The sequence below is a fragment of the Leptodactylus fuscus genome, chromosome 4 (genome assembly GCF_031893055.1).
Source record: "Leptodactylus fuscus isolate aLepFus1 chromosome 4, aLepFus1.hap2, whole genome shotgun sequence".
In the NCBI taxonomy this organism is placed as follows: Eukaryota; Metazoa; Chordata; class Amphibia; order Anura; family Leptodactylidae; genus Leptodactylus; species Leptodactylus fuscus.
Window position 1 is genome coordinate 94700015 of NC_134268.1, and position 12810 is coordinate 94712824.

Genomic DNA, 12810 nt, shown 5'->3' on the forward strand with positions numbered 1-12810 from the left:
TACATGTCCTTTAGCCAAATAGGATTTAGCTTTCTTATATAAAACAGTCTAAATCCTAGTGGGCTAAAGGACCTGGTCCCTCTGCTCACTGGGATTTAGCTTTCTTATATAGAGCAGGCTAAAAGCTAGTGGATAGAAGGACCTGGTCCCTTAGCCCACTAGGATTTAGACTCTACCCTGACACTATGGCAGACGACAGCATAAACACCCTGACCACTTCCTTTTAGGTTATTGCTAAATAAAGTTTTATTCAGTTTGAATGTTCTGATTTTCTTCGGGCTTGTCTATAAAGTATATACAATGTGTGAGATCCGCCCACAACCGTACCCGACAGCCTGATAGATTAGAAGTCAGAGATTATTCTGAGCTCAGGCAGACCAGGCCGCACTCATCCGGATCTTTCATCCTCCGGTGCAGCAGAGGGCGCTCTGGAGTTCAGTGTCACGTCCAGCATACAGATGTAATGTTGTTGTTCTGTGGACTTCCGCTTCCGCTGGTCAGCTGACACACAGGAGAGAAGCATGACTCCCGAGCACGAACTGGAGAGCGAGGACGATGAAGCGCCCGAAGAGGTGACGTTTGAGACCGCGAAGAGCCGGGCAGAGGAGAGTGTCCGGGCAAGACGGGAGGCGGCCAAAAGGTAACCGGGTAGTTGCTCTCGTTATCACGCGGCGGTTTGTGTCCCAGGTCTGCTAGGGGACCAGGAGCAGGTCACGTGTTCAGTGCGCTGTGGCTGATGAGATGGCTGTGCAGCGCCTCCATGGGCCTATTGATTCATGGGCCGGACAGGATGGGGCCCTGACTCTTGCCCTGGGCTTGCCCTGGACTCAGGCCGCATATACTGACCCTGTGTGTGAGTCCATTAGAATACAATGGGGCAGTTAGTGCTCATACAGTTGTGCTGTCCATGTGCTAGATGTTCTATTAAGTGACAGCACATAGCCTCATAGAAAATATTGCATCTGATTATACTGTGGTGGGTTTTTTAATTTAATAACTCCTGTGACCGATCCATTAAATAATAGAATATGCCATATCCCGGGCTGTTTTCATGGGTCCCTCATGGACTGAAGCCTATGAAGGATCTGTGAAATCCTGATACCCTCCATTGTATCCATGACTGTGATAATACCCGTCCAAGGGCACAGTACATATGTGTAAATATGCACAAAACACACGCATGGGTTACAGATGTCATCCTGATAACCTACTGGGGGCAACAGCGTATATATAAATATATTACATTACATTCTATGGGATTAGCATTCAGAATATAAGCCTCCATGAACTTGTTTATAGATGACTTTGCTGTGATCTGCTGACAAGTGATATGCCAAGTCCTATTGATTTTAATATAAGAAGTGGTTGTGTCTCGAAAAACATGTTTGTTCCTTTTAGATTCCCTGCGTTCCTGGAATGCGATAGAATAGATAAGGTCTCGGTATCAGAACAGGGTTTGATGTAACTACACTGTTTTGTGCTGACACTGATCCAACATGTATCACTGTTAGCTCTCAGCTCCTATGTTAGTACAGTCTTAAATTCTCATAGAGGATGTATGACAGGATCAGTAAAGGGAAAACAGTGTAATAATAACAACAATCTCGTATTGTGCCAATATATTCTGCATCTCTTTACAAATGGAGAAGAAGCAAGTAAAATGAGAAACTATGAACCAAATTTACAATCTAAGGCTAGGTTCACCATACCAAGTGACCAACTAAAACAGTGGGATAGAGGGCTCTGCCCGCAAGAGCTTACAACTAGAGATGAGTGAGTAGTATTCGATCAAATAGGTATTCAATCGAACACTACGGTATTCAAAATACTCTTATCGGTCGAATACCACGCAGTAAAAATTTGATTCCCCTCCACCTTCCCTGGTGCTTTTTTACACCAATAACTATGCAGGGGAGGTGGGACAGGAACTAGGACAACATAGGCATTGGAAACAAAACGTATACAGTCATTGGCTGGCTAAATCAGCAGCAACAATAGTAATAATACTGGGACTTGGGCGTGTTAGATGCCCCCAGACATGCTTCCCCTGCTATCCTAGTTGCATTCCAGTGGTGTTGGCATCATTTCCTGAGGTGTCATTGTGGACTTGGTGACTCCAATTAGTCAAATTTTGGTTTCCCTGAAACGAGCATGCTTTTCCCATAGACTGTAATGGGTTTCGATATTTGAACGAATAGTCGAATATTTCACTACTCGCTCATCTCTACTTACAACCCCTCAGATTCTGTAGTTAAATGCACAGCATCGAAGCTGTTCAATTGCTATGGTAGCCAGTGGCCTTCTGAGGGCTCCCAGGTCTGCTATAACAGTATTACTATTGATACCTGCCTGTGGTACATACAGCAATTTTACCATAGACTGTAATACAGTATATTTATAAGCAGACTAATTACAGCAAGTTCAGACTCCTTGAGGGGGCTAAAATAAGTAAAAAAAATTTTTTTAAAGGTTTTAAAAATATATAAAGTGTTCAGATTGCCCCCTTTCCCTAAAATACATACAAGTATGGCAAAACATTTCCAACTCTACCCAAAATTGGTTCCGACTCCACAGTCTGCTAGAAAGTGATGAAGATGTCACAACTACATTTTGTCCCACATAAAGATCTTGCGCAGCTCCGTACATTAAAGTATAAAAACGTTACGGGTGTTAAAATATGGGGATACAAAACATTTTTTTCTTTTAAAATGTATTATTTTTTAAGGTATTGAAACCTTAAAAAAAGCTAATTTGCTATTGCTGTGATTGTACTGACTGCAGTTTCTAAGTCGACATTTTTATCACAGTGAACATTAATAGTAAAACATGGAAGAAAATGGCATAATTAAAAAAAAATTTCTTTTTACAATTCCACCCCAGTCTTTTTTTTTAATTTTTTTTCTTTTTTTTCTTTCAGCTTCCCAGTATTTTCTACTTAAAATAGGAATATGAAGTACAATTTGTCTCTCAGGGAATAAACCCAGAGGAGAACAATATATGGAGCTCATGGAAGGCAAAGAGTAATAAATGAAAACACAAAAACTAGCTTTAAAGGGGTTGTGTCCTTAGTGACAAGCCCTTTCCATTTCCCTTTTCATTGCACTCTTATTTGGACAGAGGCTTTTACCTTCTAGCAGCCCCTAATCGGCAAGTGGTGGTCATTCAGCATAGTGGTCCTTACAATACCAGAGCAATGTCCGCCAGAATGGGAGCTGCTCTGTGGCCTTCTGTCCTGGATCATAGAGTTAAGCATCTTTAGGATACCCATACGTTCTAATAGAATATATGGACGCCGGTCGTCTTCATGAGTCAGGCCCTTTAATTCTAATTGGCTGAAGTTGTGAAAATAGCGCTCACCCACTATTCCACGTTTTCGTATACATCACATGTTTGTATAATGTTCTGCTTGATGGTAATGTTACCTTGTAAACCTATTTCTTTCTTGCATGTTCTTTACAGAGAAAAAGCTTTGCTGAAGGAGAAGAGGAAGCGCAAGGAGGAGCTATTTAGAGAACAGAAGGTGCCATGTTTTCTTTTTTTGATTTATAGAGAATATAAATGTATCTCCTGATCTGACTAGGTGCACTTACTGACATGGTCATGGCGAGGCACTTTTCACATCTGTGTAGTAAGGCGCGCAAGTGGAACCCCGTCACTTATTCCATTTGAAAGGACTGTTTGCAGCTCTGAGTTTTTTTTTTTTGTTTTTGTTTTTTTTTTGGGGGGGGTGTATTTTTTTTTTGTTTTTTTTAAAATATTTGTCCAAATGATGGATATCTCAGACCTTACATTGGAGTCTGTCAGGTGAGAGAGTCAGCAGTGCATCTTGATTTTTGTTCATAGTTTTATTTATACCAGAGCATTGGTCATATTGGACAAAGTGGTTCTCATTGTCTAATGTAGACAGCATAAACTTAGCGGAGGTGATGCTATGTGGGAGGTTTGGTGCCTAATGTTAGATACTTTTCTATAGCTTCTTACATGCAGTTATTCTTGTTGTTGCAAAACAGCCCTAGGTAACAAGTGCACTGACCTTAGTAGCTGTAGACCCCTGATCTTGAATACAGTCTGCTCAATAACATATTATGATGGCATTTCTGTCTGGTTTTGTTTTGTTTTTTCCCTCCCTTCTCTTAAACCCTGCCGCTGTGTAATGAATGAGGAGTTTGCTCACCTGATGGATGATTCTTGTAATATAAATGTGGAAAGGGTTCTGCAGCAGATGATGTGAGCGACTGTCTGACATGCGGTTTCCAAGGCCAGCTGGATGTCACACTTTCTGTACAAGAGTATGGGAGCGCACTCATAAACTTGTATAGAAAGCCAGGGACTTCCAGCTGGTTTGTGAATCGGCAGGTGAGTCTGCCAATCACATGATCAAGTTTATCATATTCGCATATATTATTCATTTATGAAGTGGTTTTATATTTTGAGATATACTTTAAGGGTACTGGTGAACCGATAGCCGTATGTGATATAGCTGGCAATGCCTAAAATCATTCATGTGCTCCAGGGGTTTGCCTGCTTGCTTCCCCCGGTTTAGCTACATCATTCACAGTTTGAGTGTGTATGAGATGTGTGCATATACCATGTTTGTGTACAACAAAGCTAAGCTTTAGGATACTTGAGTGCTCGTTTCTTTCTTCGTTGCATTTTGTCATCTCGTGCCATTTAAGTCAGTAATCTCCTTGTGTGTTCATAGAGTAGGTGATTCTGTGCTGTTGTCTCTTCAGTAGTATATACTGTTTATCTCATGTGCTGCTTTTTTTTTTTTTTTTTTTTCTTTTTTTTTTTTTTTTACTGTAGAAAAAGAAATTGCTTTCAGATGACATTCTCCAAAGCATCAGCTCTCTTCCAGATAAACGGTAAATTGATTTCTTAGACTCTCTTTGAAAACAGTGCTGGCGTGGAAGGGGAGGGAAGCCAATAGGGACAGGAACATTTAAACTGGAGTAGAAAGGATATGTGGAGGGGGAGCTCCTCCTTAAAGGCATTGTCTCATTTGAATGGTTAGTGATGCATTAGTGTTATGGACCTAATAAGAGCAGATGCTAAGGTGGAGATGGATCAGAAACTGATGAGAAGTATAACTGTAGGGATGTGTAAGCATTGTACATGAAAGAATCCTGGAGAGTGACAGTCAGGGAATGGGTGCAGGAAGGAAAGTGGGCTTTTGCTGCAATGCTGCTTTAAGATGTTTGACTATTTATCTCATTCTGTTATTTTCTTTAAGGGAGGAACCAAGGGAGGAACTAAGTGAACAGCTTGAAGAAGAGAATAAAACAGGTACTTACATATGTCTTATTTACTGTGTGCCATGCAGATAAAAACAAGCAAATTGACATTTAAGTATGGTTTTACTAATGAAGCTTGTATTTCTTCATAAATCTGGCTTCAAATATTCAGAAACATCACTCCTCATGAAATCTAGAATATTGGATGGGGGAGAGGGGAATCATATATAATCAGAAAATCCAGCACTTTCAACTGTATCTAGTTAATCTATAGCTGCCTAAGCAGTGGGGAAAAACATGAAGAAAACCCCAATATTGTCTATCTTTTCTTTCCCTCGCTCTTGTTTTTTGTACTTTAGGACATGATGCCCCTTTAAAGGGGCTGTCCAGTTTTCTTTCTTTCTATTTTGTTTTGCATGTACTAATACATGCTAGCGTTTGGAGTGCATACAGAAGGTAAATGATTGATTGATTGGATTATTTATTTAAAGCGGTTGTCTGGGGAATTAAAATTAGCTTCATTTATCTGTTGAGCTATTACTACAGGCAGCCAGCCCCCATAGGTCAGATCCTGCGAGATCAAGGGAGGAAGCAGGGGTGGTGGACCTGATCACGTGTCCTAGGAGTTGAAACTTGGCCACAACCCTTTTGTCCTCCATCAACTCTACACCGCATCAGTAACGTTAAGCTCATTTTAACTTCCTGGGAAATGGGGTGTGTGTGATAGATAGATAGATAGATAGATAGATAGATAGATAGATAGATAGATAGATAGATAGATAGATATTACTGCTTTGAACAATCTAAATTGTTAGTGCTAGCCTGTCTGTCACAGCTTCACCAGTCCTGTGCACAATCACTATGATGTACATTAACTTGTGGTATGTCAAGAGTTAAGTTCACACCTTGCCTTTTGTCTGCTGAGCATGATTTATCTAAAACACTTAGATAAACAATCCCATTTACTTGGTGCAGTGTGACAGCCCAGCCTTTTTAGGATAGCAGCTCCTGTTATCAAGCTGCTCTGCATAGTCAAATTGTGGTGGTCTTACCTCGAATTGCCATATAGTTATGTCCAGCTGACATCCCAGGGCAACAGCTGGATTCTTAAAAGCCTCTGATCCTCTCCTTTTCTCAGCTGTCAGTAGTGAGTTTTATATGCAGCTGTCAGTTTCTTATTGATGATTGCACTGATTTCCATGATAGCCAAGGACTTGTGACTATACCCCTATTTGGCCATGCTGATGGCATGATGAAGGATTACAGAGTAAGGCTACGTTTACATTACCGTTGTTAATGTTCGTTCCTGTCCATGGACATTGAATAATGGTTGTGTAAGCCCAACATAAGTGTACTAAAGCAAGCACTAAAGGTATTGTCGATGACCTAGATGCTTTCTGATCATTGCACATACGTAATTGTCCTGTTCCTGATGCGGTCACGTGATCATCAGCAGTGGTTCCTTTTCACATAACTTCCCACATTCTGTTTCTCACTCACCTGGTGTGGCATCAGCGTTGGCTGCCATAGCGGTCTTCCTTCACCTCTCTCCTGTGAGCACTACTTCACAGCTCCTTTGTCTACTGCGTATGTGCCCTGATCTCTTCTCTCCTGGAGCCAATAGAAGGTAAACAGAGAATGGCCGCTTGCACAGTCCACAGTAGTGAATGCTGATGCTTCTCAAACAGAGCGAGGCACATGATATGAGACGTATATGTGATTTCCTATATTACAAATTTGCTTCATCTGTCTTGAATATTTATTTGGTACTGTAATTAGAAAATTTTTGGTCTTGGACAACCCCTTTTAGTCCACAAAATGCTTTCATTTGGATTGCAGCTGACGCTCAATGGCTAAGATCAGTGTTCATTGGCTTAAAGGCTCCATTGAAAAATACATGCTGCTAAATAGAAAGCCTTTATGTGGCTTGGGTTAACTTTAAGCTTAATCTGTGTGTAATTGAAACATCTTTTATTCTCATTGACAGAGAATGAAGCAGAGGATAAGAAAACTAAAAAGTCGTCACGTCGTGGAAAAAGGTACTGTTTTTGTAGACCTGATACTAAGTTAGAAACTTTGCTGACCGAATATGTTCAGAAGAATAAAACTATCAACGCGTTGATGCCTTGATGAATCTATAGATGTGCTTGATGGGATTTGTATATGGCTAAACCTAATGGCGACGTTTCCTTCTTTACTGAGCCTAACTATTCTGACACTGAGCTACAAAATTTCCTGATGACATATGATTGTCTAGTCTGAAAGCTGGGCAGATAAGTTGCTGTTTGCTACAATGTTAGGTTTCTCTGTGTCCGTAAATCTAATATTAGTATGGCCCTGTCATTTTATTTGTACTGTACAGACAATCTTTCACTTTCTTCTTAGGTTGCAAAACAACTACAAAGTAGCACGACTGGAGGACTACAATGACAAGGATTTTATGCAGGAAAGAGCAAAGTCTTTCATCAGAGAGAAGTTATATGGACAGACTAAGAACAGGACTACAGGTAGATGTTTTGCAGACTTGTATAGCTTTCTTCACTTACACTATACACAGTGTTCTACCTAATATGTTTTTGGGTTGTCTGACTCGTGTCTAAGCTTTGCTCATTTGTCACTGGTTGCCTAAAGAAAGAGTTACATGAGAATCATGCTTGACTGAATGGAGCAAATGAAGGTGAGCTGTAGATGTTTAACTAAAGAAAATATAGCTAGTACAATGTAAAGACAACCCCCCCCCCAAAAAAAAAAATAAAAATAAAAAAATAAAAAAAATCGCCAAATCATTAGAACACAACTGACTGCGGCAGGAAGAGAATGTATAAACTATGTGAGCGTATATATGGGGACGCTCCAGATTTAGATCTTATGAGGCAAAAGACACCAGAAGTGACTCCCCCAATCATAGGAGCTACTTGGGGTATATTAGGAAATTTGGTGCTCCCAATGTCCTCCGCACAGCTTATATATAAATAAATAAATATATATATATTTCACTCTTCACCATACTCTTCACCACACTCTGTGCATGCACGTCTGGGATACTAATACTCACTACACCCCCTGATAAATTCTTTGAACTGTTCAGTTTTCTAAATGGGGTTACTCCTTTGGGGAATCCACTTTTCCGGTACCTTACAGGCTCTACAAACATGACATGGCGTCCAGATACTAAACATCTAAATCTGTACTCCAAAAGCCGCATAGTGCTCCTTGCCTTCTGCGTCCTCCTGTGTGCCAATACTGCAGTTTGTGCCACATATATGACACTGGTGTACCCGGGATACCCGCTTAACAGTTCTTGGAGTGTGTATCTCTACTGACATAAGTTGGGCACAACATATTGGACACTGAAATGGCGAATCTCTGGAGCAATTTCACATTTAGCTTTTCATTATCAGCTGCGCATTCATTTCTGGAAACTTAATAAATGCGATACTCAAGGGTTAAAAATGCTTGCTACGCCTCTTGATTAATCCCATCAGTGGGGTAGTGTCCAAAATGGGGTGACATGTCTACGTATTTCACCTTATTGGCAATTCAGGGGCTTTGCAAAAGTGGCATGACGTTCAAAAGCTAAACTGTGCTCCAAAAACCAAAATAGCACTCCTTCCCTTCTGTGCCCAAACAGCAGTTTATACCCACATATGGCGTTAAGTATGTTACCCTGGGTACACCAGTGTCATATATGTGGGCAGAAATTACAGTTTGTGCATACAGCAAGGCGCAGATGTGGAGTGCTATGTGCTTTTGGAGTGCAGCTTTAGATTGTTGGTTTCTGGACACCATGTCACATTAGCAGAGACCCTAAAATTGCCCCTACAAATTGGGGTCACTTTGGGGATAAAGTGACATTTTAGTAATTTTTCATTTACACATCCCAGTGTTAGTAAAATCTGTGAAACAACTGTAGGGTCAAAATGCTCACTTATACCCCTTGATGAATTCTGTGAGGGGTGTAGTTTCCAAAATGGGGTCACTTTTGGTGGGTTTCAATTGTTTTGGTACTCTAAGGGCACTGCAAATGAGACATGGTGCTTGAAAACTATTCCAGCAAAATCTGTTTTTCAAACACCCAGTGTCGTTCCTTCCCTTGCATGCGCTGCCGTGTACTCAAAAATCAGTTTACACCCACATGTGGGGGATTTCTGTGCTCGGGAGAAATTGCACAGTAAACTGTCAGATGAATTTTCTACTTCAATTCTTTGTGAATGTGTTAATTTTAGGTCTAAATGAATGTATTAGTGAAAAAAAATTGAAATGTCTAAATTTCACCTCCATATTATTTTTATTCTTATGAAAAGCTTAAAGGATTAACAAACATCCCAAATGCTGTTTTGAATCATTTGAGGGGTGCAGTTTTGAAAATGGGGTGATTTATGGGGGTTTCTATTATACAGGCCTTTACAATTCCTTTCAGAACTGAAGTGGTCATTAAAAAATTAGTTTGGGGAATTTTCTTGTAAATCTGGAAAATCGCTGTTACACTTGTAAGCCTTGTAACGTCCAAAATAAATTAAAAGACAATCAAAAGATGATGCCAATATAAAGCAGAGATATGGTAGATAATATTTATTCATGTGTTTGGGTGGTATAACTGTCTGCCTGAAAAGCAGAGAATCTCACATTTTGAAAATTGCAATTTTTTTCCAAATTTCCTATATATTTTTTTTTTTAATAAATACAAAAATATTGATTAATGTTTACCACTAACATGAAGTATAATGTGTCACGATAAAACAATCTCAAAATCACTTGTGTAAGTTAAAGCGACTCGGAGTTCTTGCCAATTAAAGTGACACATGTCAGATTTGTAAAACGAGGCCTGGTCCTTAAGGCACTTTTGGGCAGTGTCCTTAAGGGGTTATAGAATCTGCTTCTCTGCCTGAAAGAACTGTAATGATGTAAGTGTGTTCTTCCTTTTACAGCTAATGAACGTTTCTCAATGTCAAGGAAAAGGAGTTCCATTAAAAAGCCTGCTGTTCAGTTCACAGACAACACCTGGGGTGAGTGTGTTTATTAGTTAATGATACTAGCTGTTGCTTTTCTTTTTACCCGGTTCCAGATCAGCACATTTTCCCGGGTTCAGGACCAAACATATTTTTGGAGTTTTTTGTAAAAAAAAAAAAAAAAAAAAAAAAAAAGTTTATTTTTTTTTCAAATAACTTATTGGTAGAGGAGAAATGCTGCCTACTAGCTCTTACTCCATTGCTGATCTGAGTCCTCCAGCTCATAGAGATTCCAGCCCCAGTGGTTATGTGACCACACAGTGCTCATTCCCTATAGGAGCTCCAGTTGTAGTTATGGGCGGCTTAACATTGCAAGGACATATGAGTACATCCTTACACTGATAAAAGTGGACTGCCCAGGTGTAACTGGCAGTCCAGAAGTGGTAAAGGAGCACTTTTTTTTATAAGGGTGCATTCACACAGTTTTGTGGCGCTGTTTTTGCCACAATAACTCGAGTAAAGAATCAGCGCTGAAAAAACAGACTCCCCACTTCAGTGGGTTCTGTTTTCCACGCGGTATACATTGAAGTAAATGGGAGTCTGTTTTTCAGCGCTGATTCTTTACTCGAGTTATTGTGGCAAATGCAGCGCCACAAAACTGTGTGAATGCCCACTAACATGTATGAAAACACTTTAAGCTAAGGCCCCACATAGCAAGCCACAGTGAAAAAGCATTACATTTTTTCTTGCAGCGCTTTTCACAGAAAGTCCAGAGTTTTCCTCCGTGGATTTTCTTCTTTGATTATACCTATAGGGGAACCAGCAGCATTTTTTGTAGGTATAATTGACATGCTGCGATTTCCAAAAACACAGCTGTTTTGGAAACCGCAGCATTTCTGCTGCAGTTATTTTTCTACAATGTGAGGATGGAATTTGGTAGACTCTCATCCACTTTGCAGGACCTGTTAAACGCTGCTTCAGCCTTAGGGTGTTTGCTATTGTAGTGCTTCTAACTGTTCCTCACAGATCTTGATGCAGATTATCATGACTTTTATGTGTCCCTAATTTTGCAGAATAGAACATTAGGAAGTTCCATCAATCTATATTTGAGGAAGTCCTGCCTACAGGACTTTTTCATCCAACAAATTGAGGGACACTGTAAGGAATATATGCAAAGAAGAAAAAATTGTCTCAGCCCATATTACAAAAATGATAAATGTCTCTTACTGTTAATACAGGAGTAGTAGGTGCTTGTAGTCATCCGGATGCCCGGGACGTCATGTCCGGCACAGACACAATAGAAGCAGCAAGCCATGACTAAGGGGTCATATCCCCGAAACGCGTAGGCTTATTCGTCCTTCTGTCCCGTCTGCACAAGGACATATCCATCGGCTGCTTTTCCAAGAACAATATATATATATTTTTAACTTGGAGCATGTCTCCACAATAAAATTTGGAATTTTTTTTTAAAAAAACGTATCATCCGGCGTGCTGAGACTACTTCAATTTCCTACACTGTAAGGAATACCTGACAAATCCCAGTATAGTCAGTGTGATCCAACGGGATCAATTTGTGTCCATCATTTGACTAATATGTCTCTGAGATTTACAGTAAAGCTAATTCTGAAGGAGATATGACCTAAACATGTTTCTCAAAGATGGCTGTAGCCATGGATGTACAGTGATGACTCTTTATTTCTGCAGGTGAAGAAATGAAACAAAAAGCAGCAATCTTCAAACTTCATTGGATGAGTAGAAAGAAACTTTGACCATTTTCTGAATCAGGACTCTTCTGTTTGAAGCTTGAAATCTTTCGTTCTACCCATGACCTTTGATGTGATGTAACGCAGAGGAACCTTTTTCCACATTTCTGTTGTATACCTGCAGCTACATTAAACTCACCAAGTGAGACTTTACATGTCAGTGTTCTCTTAGCACATCTGGAGTTTTGTGCACTGCCTGTGATCCAACGACTGCTATGTGTATAAGACGTATCTGGGTACAGTTGTGGCTGTGTACATAAACTTGTAAAAATTGCCACCTGCTTTTATATAAAGAGGAACATTGATGAAACAATGCAGCTTCTTGTCCACTTTATCTGACACATTTGCAGTGTAAAGCATTCTCAAGTTTATACTTTGTATGTCCCCCCATTGTACACAAGGTCAGATTTTCCATTTTCTAACATATTTCTGTGTGAGTTTGAATGGACTTGCTGTACACTAACCTATGCACCGATAAAGGTTTACTCCTGTCTGAGAATAGACTTACTGCCTCCCACTGACCTCTTGGTAGCTGCTGGAAATAAGTAGTTAAGCACAGCATAGCAGATGGAGTGCTGGAGGCAGCTCATATACTTATATACCCCCTTTTTTTCTTGCTCAATCTACAGGCAAAGGATTTTGCTTGGGCTGTCAGCCAGATTTGCTGTAAGCAGCTTGAATTGTGTCTTACTGCAGAGTGGAATTACTGTATTAGTGCAGCAAGTGTTCTGCACAAAGATATGAAAATGTGTCACACAAGTCACTATTATTAGTTTAGTGTGATTATTAAGGCAAATCTGTCATCAGACAAGCCAGAATCAGCACAGAATTTAAAAAAAACCTGTCGGTTATATGCTCTTATTG

General features: G+C 40.1%; 1 protein-coding gene across 1 annotated transcript; it reads left to right on the forward strand.

Moving 5' to 3' along the window:
• The first annotated feature begins 500 nt into the window (after positions 1–500).
• NOL7 (nucleolar protein 7) lies at positions 501–12259 on the forward strand. The gene is made up of 8 exons (XM_075272186.1): positions 501–640; positions 3460–3520; positions 4807–4865; positions 5234–5286; positions 7222–7273; positions 7620–7741; positions 10163–10240; positions 11888–12259. The coding sequence occupies exons 1-8, from the start codon at positions 522–524 to the stop codon at positions 11950–11952; spliced, it is 609 nt and encodes a 202-aa protein (XP_075128287.1). The 5' UTR covers positions 501–521; the 3' UTR covers positions 11953–12259.
• Positions 12260–12810: the final 551 nt, after the last annotated feature.

What these genes read in the sequence shown, in the direction of transcription:
- NOL7 (XM_075272186.1), top strand. Translation starts at nt 522, where the DNA reads ATGACTCCCGAGCACGAACTGGAGAGCGAGGACGATGAAGCGCCCGAA. An exon ending in AGCTCTCTTCCAGATAAACG is followed by an intron (nt 4,866 to 5,233) that starts GTAAATTGATTT and finishes ATTTTCTTTAAG; the next exon opens with GGAGGAACCAAGGGAGGAAC. An exon ending in TCGTCACGTCGTGGAAAAAG is followed by an intron (nt 7,274 to 7,619) that starts GTACTGTTTTTG and finishes CTTTCTTCTTAG; the next exon opens with GTTGCAAAACAACTACAAAG.